Source organism: Jaculus jaculus, chromosome 1 (assembly GCF_020740685.1).
Source record: "Jaculus jaculus isolate mJacJac1 chromosome 1, mJacJac1.mat.Y.cur, whole genome shotgun sequence".
NCBI lineage: Eukaryota > Metazoa > Chordata > Mammalia > Rodentia > Dipodidae > Jaculus > Jaculus jaculus.
Window position 1 is genome coordinate 303,402,090 of NC_059102.1, and position 24,264 is coordinate 303,426,353.

The 24,264-nt window shown below is 41.0% G+C and overlaps 1 protein-coding gene across 2 annotated transcripts in view; it reads left to right on the plus strand.

Moving 5' to 3' along the window:
* Positions 1–24,264, plus strand: part of Rc3h1 (ring finger and CCCH-type domains 1) — a 103,031-nt gene that overhangs the window by 20,453 nt on the left and 58,314 nt on the right. For both annotated transcript variants that reach the window (XM_045146795.1, XM_004658776.2), the window contains exon 2: positions 19,140–19,520. In XM_045146795.1, coding sequence (XP_045002730.1) covers positions 19,290–19,520 — 231 coding nt within the window. In that variant the 5' untranslated portion in view covers positions 19,140–19,289. The remainder of the gene's footprint in view (positions 1–19,139; positions 19,521–24,264) is intronic.

Below are 24,264 nucleotides of genomic sequence, written 5' to 3' on the forward strand. Positions count from 1 at the left end.
CACTTTGTGCATCTGGCTTTATGTGAGTATTGGGGAACTGAATCAAGGCTGTCAGACTTTTTAAGCAAGCACCTTGAACCTCTTACCACGTTCTTTTCCTTTATAAGGGAGATCTTCTTGGTGTCCTCTACTGGGAAAGGAGAGAATTTCTTTTGGCTTGGACTTGACTTCTTTGTTTCTCTCCTAATTCTGCCTAAAAATAAATCTTATTTTGAAATTTAAAAAAATACAGTGTACTAAATATACTAAACACTAGTAGTTATTTGTTGTCAAGTATTATGTTCTAAACATAATTGTATGTACTAAGGCAGGTAGAGAATGGGCACACCAGGGCTTCTAGCCACTGTAAACGAACTCCAGATGCATGCACCACCTTGTACATCTGGCTTATGTGGGTAATGAGGAATTTAACCTGGATCCTTAGGCTTGATACCTTAATGGTTAAACCATCTCTCCAGCCCAGATATTTTAAAAATTATTTTACTGGGCTTGGAGAGAGAGAGAGCTGAGCAGTTAAGGCATTTGCTTGTGAAGCCTAAGGATCAAGTTCCATTCCCCAGAACCCATGTAAGCCAGATGCACATGCATTTGGAGTTTGTTTGCATTGGCTAGAGGCCCTGGTGTGCCCATTCTTCCCCTCCCCTCTCTCTTGAATAAATAAATAACGATCAAATTTTAGGGCTAGAGAGATGGCTTAGCAGTTGAGATGTTTGCCTGTAAAGGCAAACCCAGGTTCTATTCCTCAGAACCCATGTTAGCCAGATGCACAAGGTGGCGTATGCATCTGGAGTTTGTTTGCAGTAGCTGGATGCCCTGGTATGCCTATTCTGTCTCTTTCTTTCTTTTTCTCTCTCTCTCAAATAAATAGAAATAAAATAAATCAAGTTTTACAGAAATGGTTTTATTGGGTTGGAGAGATGGCTTAGCAGTTAAGGGCCTTCCTGCAAAGCCAAAGGACCCACATTTAATCCCCCAGGACCCACATAAGCCAGATGCACAAGGTGGCACATAACATCTGGAGTTCATTTGCACTGGCTGGAAGCCTTGATATGCCCAATCTCTTTCTTTGCCCCCCCCCGCCTTTTTCTCTCAAATAAAATTTTTTTAATTAATTTATTATTTGAGAGGGTGAATATGACTGTGCCAGTGCCTCTTGCCGCCACAAATGGACTTGAGAAGCATGCCCCACTTTGCATCTGGGGAATCGAGCCCAGGTCATCAGCCATTGCAGGCAAGCACCTTTAGCCACTGAGCCTTCTGTACAGCCCCCTTTTAAATTTTCATTTTTGCTTATATTTATGTAATGTAGAATGTGTGATATATTCATGTAGCATGTATACATGCCCTGTGGTGCCCCAAATGCTCTCCTGCTGTGGCCATTATGAATTGTTGGGTGTCTCACTCCATCAGTCTTCTGCCTACTCTCTCTCTGTCTCTCTTTCTCTCTCTCTTTAGCTGTTTGTGATAGGGCTCTGGTCTACACTTGGGTATTGTTCCCCCGAGAGACTGAGGTTATGGAGCCATACATGGCCACACCCAGCTGTTAATATGGGATTTGGAGATTTGAACTCCAGCAGTCTCAGTCCCTCATGGTGCAAGAAGCACACTTAATCCCAAAACCATCTCTACTGCCCTGTAAGTACTTCAGAAAATCATTTATTTATTTGCCAAGAGGGAGCACAAGAGAGAATGAGAATGGGTGTGTTGTATCAAATGAACTCTAGATGCAAGCGCCATTTTGTGCATCTGGCTTTATGTGGGTATTAGGCAATCAAACCTGGGTCATTAGGCATTGCAGGCAAATGCCTTAACCTCTGAGCTGTCTTCAGCTTCTGCATGTCCTTTTTTTTTTTTTTTTTTTTTTTTTTTTTTTGAGGTAGGGTCTCACTCTAGCTCAGGCTGACCTGGAATTCACTGTGTAGTTTCAGGCTGGCCTTTAACTTATGATTCTCCTACCTCTGCCTCCTGAGTAAAAAGTACATACAGTTGGCATATGCTTATGTCAAATCATCATGAGTAGGTATTGCCCTATGAAAGATAATAGCTGATAGAAATTTTCCACCTCTGTTATAGTCACATAGGATCACTATTGTATATATGGCCCATCCTGGAAGAAGTGATCATTTTGCAGTGCATGAGTGCAATACTGTATAACTAATGGCAAGGAAAAATATCAGACTGTGTTTAAAAGACAAACATTATGGCCTAAGTATACTTTTGAATTGTGATTTTTGATTGAATCCAGGAATGTGGAGAGCCAACTGTATGTATTAGTACTATCTCTTAAAATGTCTCTATTTTGTCATTCTCCTCAGAATTAAAAACTAGTGTTTGGCACTCTGAGCATAAGTTTGGCATTATATTTTGATTACATTGTGAACATTTGCCTCTACATTTAAAATTATTGATTGTTTGCCAATCAAAACAGGAAAAGCAAACTTCCTCTTAAAAAAAAAGATGGCTATGGTGATGTGCATCTTTAATCCCAGCACTTGGGAGGCAGAGGTAGGAGGATTGCTGTGAGTTCAAAGCCACCCTGAGACTACATAGTGAATTATAGGTCAGCCTAGGCTAGAGCGAGACCCTACCTCAAAAAAACTTTAAAAAGAAAAAGATGACACTTTTTGCAGCCAAATATGCTGGCACATATCTGTAATCTCATTACTTGGGAGGCTGAAGCAGAATTGACAGGCCCTAGAGAGGTAGCTCAGAGGTGCACTTGCATGCAAAGCCCAGAAACCCAAGTTCAATTCCCCAACACCCATGCAAAGCCAGATGCACAAAGTAATACATGTATCCAGAGTTTTTTAGTGGCTAGATGTCCTGGTGTGCCTGTTCACACTCTCCATCTCTCTTCTTTCTGTCTGTCTCTGCTTACAAATAATAAACAAACAGGTGACTTGAGAGCTGAGGACATGGCTCAACAGTTAAAAGGTTCTTGTTTGCAAAGCCCTGCCAGCCCAGGTCAGATTCCCCAAATCCCATGTAAAGCTTGGTGCATAAAGTAGCACATGAATCTGGAGTTTATTTGCAGTGGCTAATTGGCCTTTTGTCTGACTACTGTAAAAATAAAATGCTATAATTTGCCCTTTACAGCTCTTCAACCTTAAATTGATTGATAAAATCAAGTTCCAGTTTTTAAGCATTTTAACTCAGTTGCCTTTTCAGATAATTGTACATTTGTAGGACAGTTAACATGTGAAATTTATTTAAGGTGTAATGTACTAGAGGGTTAGAACTCATTTTATTTATATATTAAAATGTTTGTGTGTGTGTGTGTGTGTGTGTGTGTGTGTGTACACACATAGTTGTTTTGATTTTCAAGGTAGGGTCTTGGTATATATGTTTTTTGAGGCAGGGTCTCACTATTCACTGTGTATTTCCAGGCTGGTCTTGAACTCACAGCGGCCCTCCTCCTCAGCCTCCTGAGTGCTGGGATTAAAGGCAAAGGCATACACCACCACATCCGGCTCATGTATTTTATGAAGATATATATATGTAGTTTGTTTGTTTTTTGTGTTTTTGTGTTTTTGTTTTTTTTTTTTTTGAGGTAGGTTCTTGCCCTAGTCCAGGTTGACTTAGAATTCATTATGTAGTCTCTAGATGGCCTCACACTCTGCTCAGTTCTCTTACATCTGCCTTCCAAGTGCTGGGATTAAAGGAGTGTGCCACCATGGCTAGCTATGAAGAGATTTTTACACATAAAATTTGTTGAAAAACTTAGCCTCCTCAAATCTTAGGTCATTGTTTCTCTTGTAAGTTAATTGATATCCTGAGAATTATGGCACTTTAGTGTTTTAATTAGCCATCAGTTTGTTGTTGTTGTGTTATTTCTTACTTTTGGCTTCATTTGTTGAGATGGTTTAAATTTTTTTCTTCTCTTATGTGGACCTGTTTCCTGATTGCTTTAGGAATATTCCACATAAGTGGCAAGTTAAGTTAAGATCAAGAATAATGATTTTTGAGGGTGGGAGAGATGGCTTAGTGGTTAAGGTACTTGCCTGCAAAGCCAAAGAACCCAGGTTTGATTCCCCAGGACCCACACAAACCAGATGTACAAGGTAGTGCATGTATCTGGAGCTTGTTTGCAATGGTTGGATGCCCATCCTCTTTCTCTCTCAAATAAAAATTTCCTCATTTTTTGAGGTAGGGTCTAGCTCTAGCCCAGGCTGTCCTTGAACTCATAGTGATCCTCCTCTGCCTCCTGATTGCTAGGGTTAAAGGCGTGCCCCACCACTCCTGGATAAAATAAAATATTTTTAAAAAATGAATAATGATTTGGGGCTGGAGAAATGGCCTAGCAGTTAGGGCACTTAGTTTCAAAAGATCCTGGTTCCATTCCTCAGTACCCACTTAAAGCCAGTTGCTCAAGATCATGCATGCATTTGGAGTTCCTTTTCAGTGGCTAGAGGCCCTGGTGCACCCATTCTCTGTATTTGCCTCTTTCTTTCTCTCTCAAATAAATTGTGTGTGTGTGTGTGTGTGTGTGTGTGTGTGTGTGTTATATTTGAGGTTAGCCCAAGAGACTGACCTTTTTTTAACAGGGTTGGGTCAGTGAATTGGCATGCTAGGGCCTCCAGCCGCTGCAATCAAACGCATCCCCTTGTGCAACATTGCACACTTGTGTCACTCTGTGTCTGGCTTACATGGAAACTGAATAGTTGGGCATGAGTCCTTAGGCTTCATAGACAAGCACCTTAATCGCTAAACCATCTCTCCAGACCCCAATACATTTTTTTCTTTTCAATTTCTTTTATTAATAACTTTCATGATTATAAATATAGGTCATGGTAATGTCCTCCCTCCCCCCACTTTCCCCTTTGAAAGTCCATTCTTCATCGTATCCCCTTCCCCTCTCAATCAATCAGTCACGCTTTTATTTTGATGTCATGATCTTTTCCTCCTCTTATGATGGTCTTGTGTAGGTAGTGTGAGGCCCTGTGAGGTTGTGGATATCCAGGCCATTTTGTGTCTGGGGGAAGCACATTGTAAGGAGTCCTACCCTTCCTTTGGCTCTTACATTCTTTCTGCCCCCTCTTCCTCAATGGACCCTGAGCCTTGGAAGATGTGATAGAAATGTTTCATTGCTGAGCGTCCCTCTGTCACTTCTCGGCATCATGTTGCCTTCTGAGTCATCCTAAGATCACTGCCATCTGAAAAGAGAAGCTTCTTTAACCAAAAGTAAGAGTAGCATTAATATATTGGTATGAACATTAAGAGAAGTACTTACAAGACAGTTTGGTGAGCATAGTATATACATTTAGCCAGACACCAGCAGATGCTACATCCCCTAGTGGTCATGACTATCCCTGTCATGAGTTTTCAGTATCAGGCATGTATTCCCGCCCATGGAGCAGGCCTCAAGTCCAATCAGAGAGCAATTGGTTACTCCTATAACAGACATGTCATTATTGCACCAATTGGCTCATTTGGCCTAGTTGGCTGAATATAAGGCTTGCAGTGTCCACTGCTGAATATCTCCACTGGTGATTTCTCTCCCATTGAACTGAATGCAGTGTGGCTTTTTCCAGCTTTCTGTCAGCTGGTCTACACAGAGGAGGTTTTCAGCTCAGCTCCTGCAGGATTTCTCAGTGACCTTATAGCACAAGTATGTGGAGTCTTCAGCAGTAGGGTCTTACCATCTTTCCTGGTGGGAAACCAAGGGCCTCAGCAATGGCCTATAATGTTGTGGGGGCATCAGTGACCTCCCTGGCCAACAACAACACACTGGAAGGTATCCCATCCCTGGCACTGAAAATTTTCTAGTAACAGTATATGGCTCCTGAGTGTTGTTCCATTGTCCAGAAAAGTAGGTTTTCATATGATCTATTTATATCCTCTTAGATTTTGATTAGCCCTTCTCCACCTTTCATTTACTCAATCTCTTCCCCTGACCTCAGTTAGACCTTTTCACCCCCATTAATCTATTCTTCTACTTACATTTATATAGTACCATCCTATTAAGTATCTCCCTCCCCCTTTCTATTCCCTTTATATCTCCTTTCTAGCTTGGGCCTGAGTCCTTAGGCTTCGCAGACAAGTACCTTAATTGCTAAACCATCTCTCCAGCCCCCAATAAAATTAAAAAAAATATTTATCAATGATTTTGTAAATTCATCTCTCTGTGAATGGTGGTCCACACCTTTCATCCTAGCACTCAGGAGGCTGAGGTAGGAGGATTGCTGTTAGTTCAAGGGCAACCTGAGACTACATAGTGAAAGTCAGTTTCGGCTAGAGTGAGACCCTACCTTGAAAAATCCAGCACACACATACACACAAATAAGCTTGTCTTACAGGGTAGGATGTGTAGAGATGAAGGATTTTATTTTTAATTTTTGAATGGCAGATGTGCCACTTAGTGCATCTGTCTTTAGATCGTACTGTAGAATCAAACCCAGGTGGCAAACAAGTGCCTTTTAGTCACTGCATCATCTTTCCAGCCTAGGATTTTTTTTTTCCTGAGATTTTATTTTTTATTATTGTTATTTTTAACAGAAAAGTAAGGTGTTTTTATTTCATATAAAACTTGTGCTGGGGAGATGGCTCAGTGGTTAAGGTGCTTGCCTGATTTAATATAAAACTTTTTTTTTTGTTTGTTTTTTGTTTTTTTGAGGTAGGATCTCACTTTGGTCCAGGCTGACCTGAATTTCACTATGTAGTCTCAGGGTGGCCTTGAACTCACAGTAATCCTTCTATCTCTGCCTCCCAAGTGCTGGGATTAAAGGCATGTGCCACCATGCCCAGCGAAAGCTTAAGTTTTTGTCCAGCTGCCCCACCTCAAGGATTATCATCTTTGTGTATTTTTTTTGAGGCAAGCCTAATAGACTGCTCCCTACCCCCCCTTTTTTAACAGGAGAGGGAGAATTGGTGCACTAGGACCTCCAGCCACTGTAATCAAACTCCAGACATGTGTGCCACTTTGTGCACTTGTTACCTTGTGTATCTCGCTTACATGGGATCTGGGGAGTCAAATGTGGGTCCTTAGGCTTCGCTGGCAAGCACCTTAGCTGCTAAGCCATCTCTCCAGCCCAAGAATTATCATCTTTAAAATTAGGATAATGATGCCTCAGGAGAGGAATTCAGTTAGAGTAGGCATTTGATTATTTTTAATATCCATGTTTTTAAAAGTTGGTACGTATAAAATGAACCTGTAATGGAATAGATAGTAATAAACTTGTGATTTATTTGTGTTTTCAAAGCAGTACAAATAACAGAAAAAAGAGAAGGGATAATAGGAAGAGAAACAAAATACAAGTTTCAGGGTCTCTTGCTGATCACAAGTGAAGTCCAGACACATGTTCCACTTTGTGTATCTTGCTTTATACGAGTATTGGAGAATTGAATTTAGGGCTAGCAGGCTTTGCAAGCAAGCACATTTAACTATTGAGTCATCTCCCCAGCCCAAAAGGTAATAGGATCATAATCTCCACCCCATATTTTTCTGTCCTCCCTTTGACTTTTTTTTTTTGGCCAGGCGTGGTGGCACACACCTTTAATCCCAGCACTTGGGAGGCAGAGGTAGGAATCACAATGAGTTCAAGGCCACCCTGAGACTACAGAGTGAATTCTAGGTCAGTCTGAGCTAGAGTGATACCCTACCTTGAAAAACCAAATACATAAATAAGTATTTTTCCTTTATTTATTTCAGAGGGGGGAGAGAGGAGGGAAGGCATGCCAGGGCCTCTAGCTGTTGCAAAGGAACTCCAAACACATGCTCCACCTTGTGCATGGATCCAGAGAAATTGAACCTGGGTCCTTTGGCTTTATAGGCAAATGCCTTAACCTCCCTCCCCTCCCTCCCTCCCTCCCTCTCTCCCTCCCTCTCTCTCTCTCTCTCTCTCTCTCTCTCTCTCTCATAATAAATAAAAATAATTTTAAAAAATATTTATTTGAGAAAAAGAGAGAATGGATGTCTGTTACTGCAAACAAATTCCAGATGCATGGGCCACTAAGTGCTTTTAGTGGGTACTTGGAATTGAACGCTGGGCCATTTCCCAAGCCCCCTGAAACTCCTGTTTTCCAACTAGTTCCTCTTCTACTTTGATGACTTTACTTCCCTGCCCTCTTCTATCAACTGTGTCAAAATGATGAGTTCAATATTGTGGAGGTCTTGTGAAAGTAGGGATAGCCACTGTGAGGCTATAAGGTAACATCCATTTCGTGTCTGGAAGATAATGTCTCAAAGCACTCCCCCAACCCATTCTCTGGCTCTTACATCCTTTATATCCCCTCTTCCTCAATGTCCTTTGATCTTTGGAGGGTGTAATTAAGATGTCTTGTTTAAAACTGAGTACTCAACCTTCACTTATTCTTTGCTCTTTGACACATTTTGAGTCTTCCCAGTGGTCACTGCCATATACAGAAAGAAAGTGATCTGATCTAAGGTACAAGTAACATATGTGGGATAAACATAATATAAATATTTAGAGGGCAATTTCATGGGTACATGTATCCATTTAGGCAAAGAACAATATGACCTTTCCAACCATAGAAATTTGGTTAGGTTTTCAGTACTGGGCATGAAATCCATCCCAAGTAGTCTCAGGTCCAATCCGAGCACTTGGTTAGCCCCCTAACAGTCATGCCAATATTGCACCAGTTGGTTGTGTGGCATGCAGGTTTGATCCACAGAATTCATTAATTTTTAATAAATTCACATAATCATGCAACCACTTTTAATAAATAAACATAACAACCATCACAGCTTGTTTCAGAACATTTTCCATCACTTCCTAAAGTTTCCTCATATTAATAACTATTAACTTTCATCTCTAAGGGTACAGAAACTATAGTACTAGAAAATACTAGCAACAAGTAGGTAGGCTCTTCCTGAGTGAAAACAGGTAGGTAGCATATATAGCATAGAAAAGTTCAACAGAATTACCCTTGGCAAATGGTGGTTCTAATTAAATACTAGAAAAAAAATCATAAGTTTTTAAATTATTCTGTGCTCTGAGTAACTTGGTGAAATCTTATGCCGTCTGGGAGATGAGTCATCTCTTTGTCCAGAATCAGGATGTTGGTATTTTAATAATTTTATTTCATATGTTTATTCTTGACTGAAGGAATGTTTATTACATTCATTAAACTGTCCTATGTGGTTTAGGTGCATCTTTTGGGCTAAAGATGACTTAAACAATTGTCATTGAGAAACTTGGGAGAATGTTTAAAAAAATGAGTTTGCAGAAAAATACTTTAAGAATGAGGAAATGGAAATTGTTAGATCACTTCCTATAAGTATCGAAACTTGGAATCTCTAAAATTTCAGTACCAGAATCAAATAAGAATGGCTTATATTTTTTCTCTTCTCCCCTCCCCCAAGGTAAGGTCTTTTGCTCTTGCCCAGGCTGACCTGGTGCTCTGATCCCAGGCTGGCCTTGAACATACAGTGATCCTTCTACCTCTCCAGAGTGCTGGAATTGAAGGTGTGTGCTACCACCCCAGCTATTTTAATCTTTTTTTTTTCTTTCTTTCTTTTATGCATTTTATTTATTTACTTATTTATTTATTTAAGAGAGAGAGAGAGGCACATTCCAAGGCATCCAACCACTGCAAACAAACTCCAGATGCATGTGCTCCCTTGTGCTTCTGGCTTACGTGGGTCCTGGATAATTGAACAGGAGGATCCCTTGGTTTTGCAAACAACACCTTAACCGCTAAGCCATCTCTCTAGCCCTCTCTTTTTTAATGAATATTTAAAGTTAGCAAAGTAATGTTTTTCATTATGACATTTTCATAAACATGTTCTAATCCACCCCTACATTGCTTTTCTTTTCCTTTTTTTTTTTAAATATTTTATTTATTCATTTCACAGAGAAAGAGGGAGAGAGAGAGCGAATGGGCATGCCAGGGCATCCAGCCACTGCAGATGAACTCCAGATGCATGTGCCCCTTTGTGCATCTGGCTAACGTGGGACCTGGGGAATTGAACCTGGGTCCTCTGACTTTGCAGGCAAAAGCCTTAAACACTAAGCCATCCCTCCAGCCCTCTTTTCCTTTTTAAAAATATTTATTTATTTATTTGTGTGTGTGTGTGGTTTTTCAAGGTACGGTGTAGCTCTAGCCCAGGCTGACTTGGAATTTACTATGTAGTCTCATGGTGTCCTAGAACTCACAGTGATCCTCCTACTTCTGCCTTCCGAGTGCTTGGATTATAGTGTACACCACCATGCCCACCTGGCTTCCTTCCCCCCCCCCCCCCCAAGAGCTCTGATTTATTTGGCAAGCTTAAGTTTAATACAGAGGCTTATTTTTTTTCTTTCAAATTTTTATTAACAACTTCCATGATTTTAAAAAATATTCCTTGGTAATACCCTCCCTCCCCCTACTTTCCCCTTTGAAACTCCATTCTCCATCATATCCCCTCCCAATCTCAGTTAGTCTCTTTTATTTTGGTGTCATGATCTTTTACTCCTCTTATGATGGTCTTGTGTAGGAAGTGTCAGGCACTGTGAGGTTATGGATATCCAGGCCATTTTGTGTCTGGAAGGAGCATGTTGTAAGGAGTCCTACCCTTCCTTTGGCTCTTAGATTCTTTCCGCTACCTCTTCCGCATTGGACCCTGAGCCTTGGAAGGTTGTGATAGAAATATTGCAGTACTGAGCACACCTGTCACTTCTTTCCAGCACTATGATACCTTCTGAGTCATCCCAAGGTCACTGCCATCTGAAAAGAGAAGATTATCAACCAAAAGTGAGAGTAGCATTAATATATTGGTATGAACATTAAGAGAAGTGCTTACTGGGCAGTTTGATAAGCATAGTATATACAGTTAGCCAGACAGCAGCCGACATTACACCCCTAGGGCTCATGACTACCCCTGTTTTAAGTTTTCATTATCAGGGATATATTCCCTCCCATGGAGCAGGCCTCCAGTCCAATTAGAGGGCAGTTGGTTTCCCCATAACAGATGTGCCACTATTGCATCCGTTGGTTCATTTGGCCTGGTTGGCCAAATCTAAGGCTTGCAGTGTCCACTGTTGAGTATCTTCACTGGTGATTTCTCTTTATGCCATTGAACTGCATGCAGAATGGCTTCTTCCAGCTTTCCATCAGCTGGTCTACATGGAGGAGGTTATCAGCTCAGTTCCAGCAGGATTTCTCAGTGGCAGATAGAGAGAATGGTTGCACCAGTGCCTCCAGCTGCTGTACCACCTTGTGCATCTGGCTTATGTGGGTACTGGGGACTCAAACCTGAGTCCTTATAGGGTTCACAGGCAAGCACCTTAACTGCTGAGCTGTATCTCCAGCCCTGGCTTCCTTATTAATTTTTTGGTAGGGTCTTGCTCTAGCCCATGCTGACCTAGAATTCACTATGTAGTCTCAGGGTGGCCTTGAACTTAATGGTAATCCTCCTACTTTTGCCTCACAAGGGCTGGGATTAATGGTGGCTCTGGTTTGCTTGTTTCTTTTGTTGTTGTTATTTTTCCCAGGTCGGGCCTCACTCTAGCTCAGGCTGACCTGGAATTCATTATGTAGTCTCAGAATGATCCCCAGCTCACAGCGATCCTCCTACCTCTACCTCCTGAATGAAAAATAGTTTTATTTATTTGCACACAGAATTGAGAGAGAGAGAGAAAGAATGAGAATGAATGGGAGTGCCAGGGCCTCCAGCCACTGCAAATGTACTCCAGATGCACGGGCCACTTTGTGCATCAAGCTTTATGTGGGTCCTTGGGAATTGAACCTGGGTTATTTAGCTTTGCAGGCAAGCACCTTAATCATTTAGCCATTTCTTCACACCTAAAATACTTTTAAATTGATTAATTGGACTGGAGGGATGGCTTACCAATTAAGGCGTTTGTTTGCCTGCAAAGTCAAAGGACCCTGGTTTAATTCCACAGGACCCAGTTGATAAGGCCCAATATTATGCATGTTAATTAATTAATTAATTACTTTATTTAAGAGCGACAGACAGAAAGAGGGAGGTAGTGAGAGAGAGAGAATGGTTGCACCAGGGCCTCCAGCCACTGCAGATGAAGTCCAGACATGTGCGCCCCCTTGTGCATCTGGCTAACATGGGTCCTGGGGAACTGAGCCTTGAACCAGGGTCCTTAGGCTTCACAGGAAAGTGCTTAGCCACTAAGCCATCTCTCCAGCCCACATTTTTTTTTTTTTTTACAAGAATGGGACTTCACTCAATTTTCAATGGAGTTTATAACACTAAGAGGTAAAGGGTTTTCAACATTTTCTTTGTTGGTTGATGAACACTTAGATTGCCTGGTGTGAAGAGTGTTGCAATGAACTTGGTATGAGTGCAGATGATCTTTTCAACATCCTGATTTTTTTATTTTTTTTTTTTAAGATTTACTTATTTATTTGAAAGAGGAAAAGTAAGAGCATATGAAGAGAGGCCAGGACCACCAGCCACTGAAAACGAACTCCTGACATATGTACTACCTTGTGCATCTGGCTTATGTGGATCCTGGTGTATTGAACCTGGGTCTTTTGGCTTTTGAAGGCAAGCATTTTAACTGCTAAGCCAGCCCTCAACATACTGATTTTTTATTTTTTTATTTTAATTTTTTGCTATTGGAGGTAGGGTCTCACTCTAGCTCAGGGTGACCTGGAATTAACTATGTGGTCTCAGGGCATCCTTGAACTCACAGCGATCCTCCTACCTCTGCCTCCTGAGTGCTGAGATTAAAGGCATGTGCCACCACACCCAGCTCTGATACTGTTTTTATAGTATGTGTAACCAATTATTGGATCATTGTATTTTGTAATTTTTTGAGGAACCTTCATAGTTTTTCCATTATTACTAATTATTGATATGCCCAACATGTGTGCAAATACTCACTTTCATGTGTTCACCTTAGCGTTTTTGGTAGCAGCCACTTTTACCTGGGTGAGGTGATAATCTTATTGTGGTTTTTACTTGTAATTCTCCGATGACTGGTGGTTTCAAGATTTTCAGTATTTCAATATTTCATATACCTATTAATCATTGTATGCTTGCTTGTTGGAAATGTCTCTTTGTGGTCTGTTAACCATTTTAACATCAATGAGGTTTGTTTGTTTGTGCAGTTGAGTTTTTAATAGTACCAGTTGTGTTGTCTTTTTCCTAATGTTGATTTATTTTTATTTACAGTGCAGAAGCTTGTCAAACCAAGTGCTTTACCAGTGAGCTATATCCTCAGCCCTGAAGCTTTATTTTTTTAATTTTTAAAAATGTTGTTTATTGATGGGTTGGAATGGGGGAGCATAGGTGCACTAGGGCCTTCTGTCACTGCAAATGCACTCCAGATGCATGCAATACTTAATGCGGGAATTAAACCCAGGCCATCAGGCTTTACAAGCAAATGCCATTAACCGCTGAGCCATCTCTCCAGCTCCTTGATTATTTTCAAACAGTCTCACTTTGTAGTCTAGTGGTGCAGTCAACTTCATGTTGCTAGGATGAACCTCCACACCAGACAGTTTATGGGAGGAAGGGATTTACATATCCAGGGAAAGTTCCATAATGCTGGAAGAAGCTGGCCCCTTTACCAAATCCACACAGAAAAACTACCACTAGCACAAGTAAGCACATTCTGGGAACCCCAGACAGAGCTCAAGCACTCTGCATACCTTTTGGCTGGAATTCAGATCTGCCCCAGTAAACACATTAGGGCTGGACCCCAGAATCTATGGTACCTCTTTCCAATCTGGTGACTGGAAATCCAAGTTTCAGTTTTAATAAAACATTGAATCTGTTGACTGGAGAGATGGCTCCACGGTTAAGGCACTTGCCTACAGTCTAAGGACTCCGGTTTTGATTCTTCAGTACTCATATAAATCCAGATTCACAAGGTGGCTCATGCATCTGAAGTTCATTTTCAGTGGCTAGAGGCTCTGGTGTGCCCATTCTCTCCATCTGCCTCTTACTGTCTCTCAAATAAAGAAAAATATGAGTCTGTTGAGGGACATAACTAGTTCCTCTTTAGCCTTTACGTGCATGCGTGTGTTTGTTCATTCTCCTGAGCTTTGTTAGGATAGCCTGCATGAGCATGGGTGGACCCTATTTACCAAAACATATTTAACCTACCAGTGAATGGCTATACCACTGTCTCCTGCTCTCCTAGAAACATCTGAGCTGCCAATAAGTCCGCCTCCATCATCCAGAGCAGAATATTGTTGGGTCCAAGTACTGTGCAGGTAGCAACAGTCATGGATGCAAAGGTCATGTCTGGAAGAGTGTTTCCTTTGCTAAGTCTTTTGTGTTAATGTATGATTTTGGAGTTCAAGAGGGGTCTCTCAAATTTATGAACCTCAATTTTGAGTCCTTATCCTATTTTAACAACAAATTGATAAAAAATGGACTCAGGAAGGCTAAATTATGAACCATTGAGTTTATTTGGGGAGAAATCATAAATTTTGGGTTTATTTAAGGGAAATTGGGGTCTAGGAAAAGGCTAGAGCAGAGTCACAAGCATGTGGAAGATAGAATTTAGGAGCTCAGGTAGAGAGGTTTAGGAAAAATCACACACTTGTATGGAAGGCACAGCATCTGCCCTATGGAAGGTTTAAGAGTGAGTGGTGATGGCTTAAGGAAGAAGAAAGTGGAGGGAAAGTGTTAAAGCAGAGACCGAGAAACAAGTAATAAAGAGATTTACACCCATGATTACCCCAAGTTTAGAGAAAGTGCACAGGTAGTAAGCCCAGGTTTAAAAGGAAATACATACTTGGTTGACTCAGAGATCAGAGGAAAATCATACATGTAAATGAGAAGTTACCCCAGAGCATAAAGCAGAGGTAAGCAGAAAACTACCCAGGCCAAGAATCAGTGCTTTCCCCTACCCAACCTGGCTGGGGGTGGGGGGGAGGGGAGGAGCCAGACTTAACATTTGTCCAGACAGAGTTCACAGGGCAGAGAGGTGGAAACAGCACCAACAAGCCTTTATAGTCTGCTGAAACTACATTCTTTCATCAAATTCAGGATGTAGGGGCAGACCTTGATAGGTTTGCAAATTCAAGGGGGCTGACCCCATGGATAGTGTGCTAGACTGTGGAGGCAGCAGAGGGCACAGCAACTATTTGTGGATGAAACTGGAGTTCCATTCCTACCAAGGCAGGGTGGCATCTTCTGTTTTTTTTGGGGGGGGTTGCTCCTGTCTCTAATGGAAACTGCTTCAAAGAAGCTTTCTCCTGAGTCTCCTTCAGTGTTACCTCTCTTGTTGTAGTTTTAATATTTTTATTTATTTATTTGACAGAGAGAGGGAGAGAGAGAATGGGTGTGTCAGGACCTCCAGCCACTACAAATGAACTCAAGAAACGTGTACCTCCTTGTGCATGTGGCTAACGTGGGTCCTGGAGAATCAAACCTGGGTCCTTTGGTTTGGTAGGCAAATGCCTTAACCACTAAGCCATCCCTCCAGCCCTTGTCTACTGTTTTTTTGTTTGGTTATTTGTTTGGTTCTGGATTTGGCTTTGTTGTTGTTTGCTGGTTTTTTTTTTCACCCTCGTTGTTCACTTTTTTTTTGTTGTTTTCTGAGGTAGGGTTTCACTCTAGCCCAGGCTGACCTGGAATTCACTATGTAGTCTCAGGGTGGCCTCAAACTCATAGCAGTCCTCTGCCTCTGCCTCCTAAGTGCTGGGATTAAAGGCGTGTGCCACCAACGCCCAGCTCCTGTTCACTTTTATTATATTCTATCTAGTCTGAGAACATGTAGTCATAATTTCCCTTTGCCTGGAGTCCTCATACATACATGTTACATTATTCTTACCATAACTTTCATTCCACAGTTGTAGTTCACCTCTTACTATAATTATTACTATTTCAGTGAAGCAACACCCCTCCTTAAAAAACAAACAAACAAACAAAAATAGTTGTGGTGGCTCACCTTTAATCCCAGCACTCAGGAGGAAGAGGTAGGAAAATTGCTGAGTTTAGGGCCAGCCTGGAACTACATAGTGAGTTCCAGGTCAACCTGGGCTAGAGTAAGATCCTACCTTGAAAATAACAAATACAAATAAATAAATACAAAAAAATTAAAAATCCAGGTGTGATTGTGCACACCTTTAATTCTAGCACTTGGGAGGCTGAAGTGGAAGGATTGACATGAGTTCAAGGTTATAGAGTCAGTTCTAGGTCAGTCTGAGCTAGAGACCCTACCTTGGTAGGAAGCTTTGCAAGTTAGTACCTCCAACTGCTGAGCCATCTTTCCAGTCCCTGGAAAAATGTATGAATGTTGAAGGCTTGGGATATAGATTATTGGTAGAGCATTTGCCTTGCACACACAAAGCCCTAGGTAACCCCAGTACTGCAAAATGACATACCAAAACAAACCTAAAATACAGACCAAGTTTGTTGAGACCATTTCTATAATACCAGAATGTGAGAGGCCAAGCCAGAAGTATCACCACTTTGCAGCCTTTTGGGGCTATATATTATAGTTATGGAGCAAGATAAAATTAGTAATTTGTTTCACACCATGTGGAGTAAACAAGATTAGACATGACCCGCCTTAAGAACAGGGTGGCTATGAATTCAGTAGCTATTAAAGATGCTAGATATGGAATGATTTATACCCAACTCCACTGTTTTCCTATTTTTTGATTAAAACTACAAGCAGTTCTCGCATTTTTATTTACATGCAGAGACAGAGGAGAGATAATGGGCGCACTGGGGCCTCATGTGCCACTTAGTGCACCTGGCTTTATGGGGATACTAAGGAATCAAACCCACACTAGCAGGCTTCACTAGCAAGTTCCTTTAACTATTGGGTTACCATGTGGCTCAGTGGTAGAGCACTTTGTCTAGAATGTGCAAGGCCCTAGGTTTAATTCCTAGCTCTGCCCTCAAAGAAAAAAGAAAAAAAGTGGATGCTAGAGGATTCAGTTTAGTTTTATTTATTGATTGATTGGTTGGTTGGTTTTTCAAGGGAGCATCCCACTGTAGCCCAGGCTGACCTGGAATTCACTATGTCATCTCAGGATCCTCCTGAGTGCTGGGGTTAAAGGTGTGAGCCACCATGCTGGGCTTACTTTTGTATTTTTAAGAACATCCTGATAGATAGAAGTGATAACTTTTATGCTTTAGTTTTGTAAAAAACAACAACAAAAAAAAGTTCTTTGCAAGTGGAGAAAGATAGAATGGGAGCCACAGGGCCTCTAGCCACTGCAGACGGACTCCAGATGCATGCACCGCTTTGTCGGTACAGGAGAATCATACTCAGGTCCTTAGGCATTGCAGGCAACTTAAGTACTGAGCCATCTCTCCAGCCCATGCTTTAGTTTTTATCTCTACCCCAAACCAGAGTAGATGGTGTAATTTAATTATATATGGGCTGTAATCAACTGTAATTTTATGATCATCATATTGTGAACTTAAAATTTTTTATAAATTAAAAAAATGATTTTTTTTTTTTTTTTTTTAGCAAGAAAGAGGCAGATACTGAAAAAGAGAGTGAGAGAATGGGCTTGCCAGGGCCTCTGGCACAAGAAGATGTGCCACCTTGTGCCTCTGGCTTACATGGGTACTGGGGAATGGAACCTGAGCCTTTAGTTAAGTGCCTTAGCCACTAGGCCATCTCTGTATCCCTGAGAACTTAGAGATTTTTGAAGTAAATGTATTTTTAAAATTCTTTGTTTATTTGCATGTGCTGGAGAATTGAACCCTAGCTAACAGGCTTCCCAGCAAATGCCTTAAACCACTGAGTCATCTCCCCAATCCTGAAATATTTTAATTATATTATTTTATAGCACAATAGCAAAGAAATACAGGCCATGCAAGAAACCTAAGAAAAATACTGGGCTAGAGAAATGTCTTAGTGGTTAAGGCACTTACTTACCTGCAAAACCTAACCACCTAAGTTTGATTCCCTAGTACCCATGTAAAGCTAGATGCACAAAGTGGCACATGCACATCTATCAAATTTGATAGAGTATTTTGAAGCAGTTTTTTTTTTTTTTTTTCTTTATGCTTTTAAGGCAGGGTCTTATGTATCCTAGTTTGGCCTCAAACTCATGTATTTTAGTATGACTTTGAACTAATCCTTCTGCTTCTGTCTTCCCAACTGCTGATATTACAGATATATACCATCACTCAGAGGTTTATGTGGTACTGGGGATTGAACTCAAAGTTTTGTACCTCCTAAACAACATTCTATTAACTGGCCTATATCCCCAGTTATTAAAGTAGTTCTTTTCTGTTTGTTTTTTGTTTTTTTGAGGTAGGGTCTCGCTCTATCCCAGGGTTGCCTTGAACTCATGACAATCCTCCTACCTCTGCCTCCCGAGTACTGGGTTTGTAATTTTAGGTGTGCACTACCACACCTGGCTTTTAAAGTAGTTTTTTAGCCCAAGTTCAAAGGAAAAAACTTTATTGTTGGTATATATAACATATATAATAGTACAGTGAAAGGTTGGTTGATTCTCATACTTGAAGAGAACCATGTAAAGAAATGGAATGTTATTAAACATCTTGGAAAGAGAGAGAGACATGTTTTGTTATGGCTTTTATTATTATTATTATTATTATTATTATTATTATTATTATTATTGGTTTTTCGACGTAGGGTCTCACTCTATCCCAGGCTGACCTGGAATTCACTATGGAGTCTCAGGGTGGCCTTGAACTCACAGTGATCTTCCTACCTCTGCCTCCCAAGTGCTGGGATTAAAGTCATGTGCCACCATGCCTGGCAGCTTTCATTATTTAAAAAAAATAATAATCATTTGCAAGGAGAAAGATAGAGATAGAGGGAGAGAATGGGCACAGTAAGGCCTCCAGTCACTACAAACAAACTCCAGATGCATGTGCCACCTTGTGCATCTGGCTTACATGAGTACTGGGGAATTGAACCTGGGTCCCTTGTTTTTTTTTTTTAAAAAAGGTAGAGTCTCACTCTAGTCTAGGCTGACCTGGAATTCACTAATTCACTTCAGACACATAGCAGTCCTCTTACCTCTCCCTTCCAAGTGCTGGAAGTTCTGTGCCACCTCGCCAGGCCATGGCTTTCAATCTTTAAAGATACAAAAAAAAAAAAAAAAAAGCAGGATATGTCGCTGTGATATTAAAGTGGTATCAAAGATTGTATGTGGAGAGCACCTTAAAATCACTAAGCTATCTCTCCAGCCCTAGACTTGTGATTTTATCAGTTTAATTCAAATGAAAGAAGCAATTCATTCTAAATCGTTTGTTTTTCTCTTGTTTACAGGTTATATTTCACACTATGTGCTGACTGTATCTACAGAAGATATTTAAAAAAAAGATAAACATTTTTCAAAGATTTTGATTCCAGTGGAATCTTTGCTTTAGAATTTTTTTGTGTGTGTTTGTGTGTTGGTGAATTGTAACTCCAGAAGCAATGCCTGTACAAGCTCCACAATGGACGGATTTCCTCTCCTGCCCAATTTGCACTCAGACTTTCGACGAAACAATTCGAAAGCCCATCAGTTTGGGCTGTGGCCATACTGTATGCAAGATGTGCCTGAATAAACTCCACCGTAAGGCTTGTCCATTTGACCAGACCACTATAAATACAGACATTGAGCTCCTTCCTGTGAACTCTGCGTTGCTGCAGCTAGTGGGTGCTCAGGTAAAAGATGGGTCACTTACTGCTCTTTATCTAATGTGTTTTCTTCTGAGAGAAACCTGATGGATTCAGATTAACATTACCGGGCTGGAAAGATGGCTTAGAGGTTAAGGCGTTTGCCTGTGAAGCCTTAAGGACCTAGGTTCCACTCCCTAAAGCCCACATAATCCAGATGCATAAGGTGATGCCTACATCTAGAGTTTGATTGCAGTGGCTAGAGGCCCTGGTGTGCCAACTATCTTTCTCATAAAACACCTTAAATAGGTATGTATATTTTCTGTAGCCCCGGGCTAGCCTTGAACTCAAAGCTATTCTCCTATTCAGGTTCATGAGTGCTGATATTAAAGCTATGTACCACTATGCCCAGCTTAAAAGGGAAAAGTTGCACAATTTTCTGGCATTTAATTTGTTGTTTCATTGTTTTCTTTTCAAAAATTTACTGTCATATGTTTGTTTGTTGTTTTATGAGGTAAGGTCTCGTTCTAGCCCAGGCTGACCTGGAATTCACTGTGTAGTCTCAGAGTGGCTGCAAACTCACAGAAATCTTCCTACTTCTACCTCCCAAGTGCTGGGATTAAAAGCATGCTGCACCACGCTTAGCTATGTAATATGTTTTATTTACTTACTTTGTTATTATATTATTGTTTGTTTTTCAAGGTAGGGTTTCACTCTAGCCCAGGCTGACATGGAATTCACTATGTAGTCTCAGGGTGGCCTTGAACTCATGGTCTGTCCTCCTACCTCTGCCTCCCAAGTGCTGGGATTAAAAGTGTGTGTCACCATACCCAGCTTTTTTTTTTTAAGCAGAGTCCCAAGTAGCTCAGGCTGTCAGAATATTTACCGAGGTCTTCCCAAATTCTGGGATTACAGGAATATGTTACACCCAAATTCCCATAAATATTCTTTTATCTGGCTTTATGTGGGTACTGAGGAATCTAACTCAGGTCCTTATACTTTGCCAGGTGAGTGCCTTAAGTGCTCAGCCATCTCTCCAGCCATAAAAAAAATGTTGTATCTTTACATATTGCAGTGAGCAACCTGAAAAGGAAATTAAGAAAGTAATTTCTTGAGCAGTAGCATCAAAAAGGACAAACTAGCCAGGCGTGGTGTCGCACGTCTTTAATCCCAGCACTAGGGAGGCAGAGGTAGGAGGATTGCCGGGAGTTCAAGGCCACCCTGAGACTAGAGTGAATTCCAGGTCAGCCTGGACCAGAGTGAGACCCTACCTCGAAAAACCAAAAAAAAAAAAAAAAGTACAAACTACTTAGGAATGTATTTATTCAGGGAGATGAAAGACTTGCACACAGAATACAGTGAACATTGTTGAACATAATTAAATATTAATGATATATTCATTAATTGGCACACTTAATAGTGCTACCCTGAGCAAGAGCAAAAGTAGACTTTATAAAAGACAAAATGGAAAAAGACTCTTGAAAGAGTAGGAGGGCTTCCAAAGGAATAAGAGAGGTACCTGGCAGATCAGGGGCTTGGAACTGGGATTGTGAAGGTGGAAAAGTCCTAAAATAATCAGGGCTAACATGATTAGGATTTCTGCCATCATCCAAAAAAGAGAAAGAAAGGACTTTTTTTTAAAGTATTTATGTATTTGAGAGCATGAGAGAGAAGGGAATGAATGGGCACACCAGGGTCTCCTGCTTCTGTAAATGAACTCCAGATATATGTACCACCTTCTGCATCTGGCTTTCCGTGGACACTAGGGATCTGAACCCAGGCTGCCAGGCTTTGCAGCAAATAACCTTAACCACTTAGCTATCTCTCCAGTCCCTGTGTTTTAGTTTTTGAGTTAAGGTCTTAGCTGTTTCATCCTGTCTGGCCAGTATATTGATACATAGACCAGGCTGGCCTTGAACTTGCAGAGATCCTCCTACTTCTGCTTCCCAAGTTCTGGGAATACAGGCCTGTGCTACCACAGGCATCCTCCATTGTTTGTTTGGTTTTTAAAATTCTTTTTTTCTTTATTTTTTAATTTATTTATCTGAGAGAGGGAGAGAATGGGTGCACTAGGGCCACTGCAGATGAACTCCAGATGCATGCACCGCTTTGTGCATCTGGCTTATGTGGGTACTTAGGTATTGAATCTGGGACTTTAGGTTTAGCAGACTAGCGCCTTAATCTCCAAGCCATCTCTCCAGCCATAAATTCATTTTTTAAAGTTTGTACATAGGAAAGTAAAAATTATGTATACTGATGGTATTTTATTAAGTGTATACATTGGATAATGATATCTCCTCAAATATTTATTATTTCTTTGTGGTAAAATCTTTCAAAAATCATTTTAGATTTTTGAAATGTGCCCCATATTATTATTACTAATATTACTCTACTATACAGTATTTGGTGATATTTTATTTGCTTGTTTGTTTTTTGGTTTTTCGAGATAGGGTCTCACTCTAGCTCAGGCTGACCTGGAATTCATCTGTAGTCTCAGGGTGGCCTCAAACTCACAGCGATCCTACTCCTACCTCTGCCTCCCGAGTGCTGGGATTAAAGGTATGTGCCACCACTTGGTGATATTATAAATTTAGACTTATTTATGGTATAGGTAGATATGAGAGAGAGAGAGAAAGTGAGAATGAATAGGCACTCCATGGCTTGTAGCCACTGCAAACCAACTCCAGATGCATGTGACATCTTCACCTTGTTCCTCTGGATTTATGTGGGTACTGGGGAATCAAACTCAGATCCTTAGGTTTTGCAGGACTTAACCATTGAGCCATCTCTAGCCCATGTGGTGATATTTTAAGAAATAGAAAAAGCAAGTTGGAGAAATGGCTTAGCTGTTAAGTGCTTGCCTGTGAAGCCTAAGGACCCATGTTCGATTCTCCAGGTTCCACGTAAGCCAGATGCACATGGTGGTGTGTGTGTCTGGAGTTCATTTGCAGTGGCTGGAGGCCCTGGCATGCCCATTCTCTCTATCTGCTGCTCTCAAAGAAAGAAAGAAAGAAAATTTAAAAAAGAAATAGAAAAGGCCATATTAAAATTCATGTAGAATCACAGGGGACTCTAGCTAAAAGAATTTTAAATAACAAAGAAAAAGAAGAAGAATGAGCCAATGAGCCGGGCATGTTAATCCCAGCACTTGGGAGGTAGAGATTGAGTATCACTGTGTTTCTGTGCCTGGGTTACTTCATTTAGCATATTTTCCGATCTATCCATTTTCTTGCAAATTTTATAATCTAGTTTTTATGTAAGCTGAATCATCATGTACTTGTACCACATTTTCATTATCTAGCCATGAGTTAATGGTTACCTAGGGTGATTGATGCCACTTCTTAGCTATTGTGAATGGAGCAGCAGTGAGCATGCATGTGCAGGTATCTCTGTTTAAGATATAACGTCCTTTAGGAGTCCTACAGCATTTTTAGGAACCCCCACTGATTTCCATGGTGGCTGCACCAGCTCACCTTTCCCCACATCCACCTTGTTGTTGCAGTTACCTTCCCCTTGCTGGGACAGAGCACCAGACCAAAAGCAATTGTTGAAAGGAAAGCTTATTTTTATTTTGGCATACAATCTTGATGAGGGGAAGCTTCAAGATGGCAGGTGAAAACATGGCATTAGCAGTGCCTGGACATTACCTCTGCCACAGCAGGTGGAAAATAGCAGCAAGGGATTGAGCTGCTTTGTGGCAAGGAGTATCTGGCTATAACACATGTAACCTGCCCCCAACAACACATCTCTACCACCCAAATTGTCATCAGCTAGGGACCAAACATTCCAAACACAAAAATTGGCTGGGCACACTGGCACAAGCCTTACTCCCAAAACTTGGGAGGCAGAGATCGCCATGAGTTTGAGGCCACCCTGAGACTACATAGTGAATTCCAGGTCAGCCTGGGCTAGAGTGAGATCTGCCTCAACCCTCCCCCCCCCCAAAAAAAAAAAGTTGTGGCTGAAGAGATTGCTTAGTGGTTAAGGTGCTTGCCTGCAAAGCCTAGTGACCCAGGTTGGATTTCCCAGTACCCACGTAATGCAAGATGCCCAAAGTGGCATTTGCATTTGGAGTTCATTTGCAGCACCTAGAGGTATGGTGTGCCCGTTCTTTCTTATCTTTCTCTCTTCTATCTCTCTGCTTACAAATAAATAAATTTTTTAAAAAATTTATTTTTTTTGTTGTTTTTTTGAGGTAGGGTCTCACTCTAACCCAGGCTGACCAGCATTTTTTTTTTTTTTTTTTGAGAACTCATTGGATTGATAGACAGGGTGTTTTTTTTTTCTTTATTTTTGTAATTATTTCTATATTCTAGATATCAGCTCCCTGTCTGAAGCATATAGTTGACAAAGACTTTATCCCTCTTTTTTTTTTTTTTTTTTTGGTTTTTTGAGGTAGGGTCTCGGTGTAGCCCAGGCTGACCTGGAATTCACTGTGTAGTCTCAATGTGGCCTCAAACTTACGGCAATCCTCTTGTTGCCTCCTAAGTGCTGGGATTAAAGGCGTGCGCCACCACACCCTGCTATTTTATCCCATTTTTAGGCTTTCTGTTCGCTGTTTATTATTATTATTATTTTGCTATGTGTAGAATCTTTTGTTGTTGTTTTGTTTTTCGAGGTAAGGTTTCACTCTGGTCTAGGCTGACCTGGAATTAACTATGTAGTCTCAGGGTGGCCTTAGACTCATGGTGATCCTCCTACCTCTGCCTCCCAAGTGCTGGGATTAATGAGGCACCACGCCCAGCTACAATCTTTTGTTTTTTTCCAAGGGCAAGGAGCATTATTTCGGGCT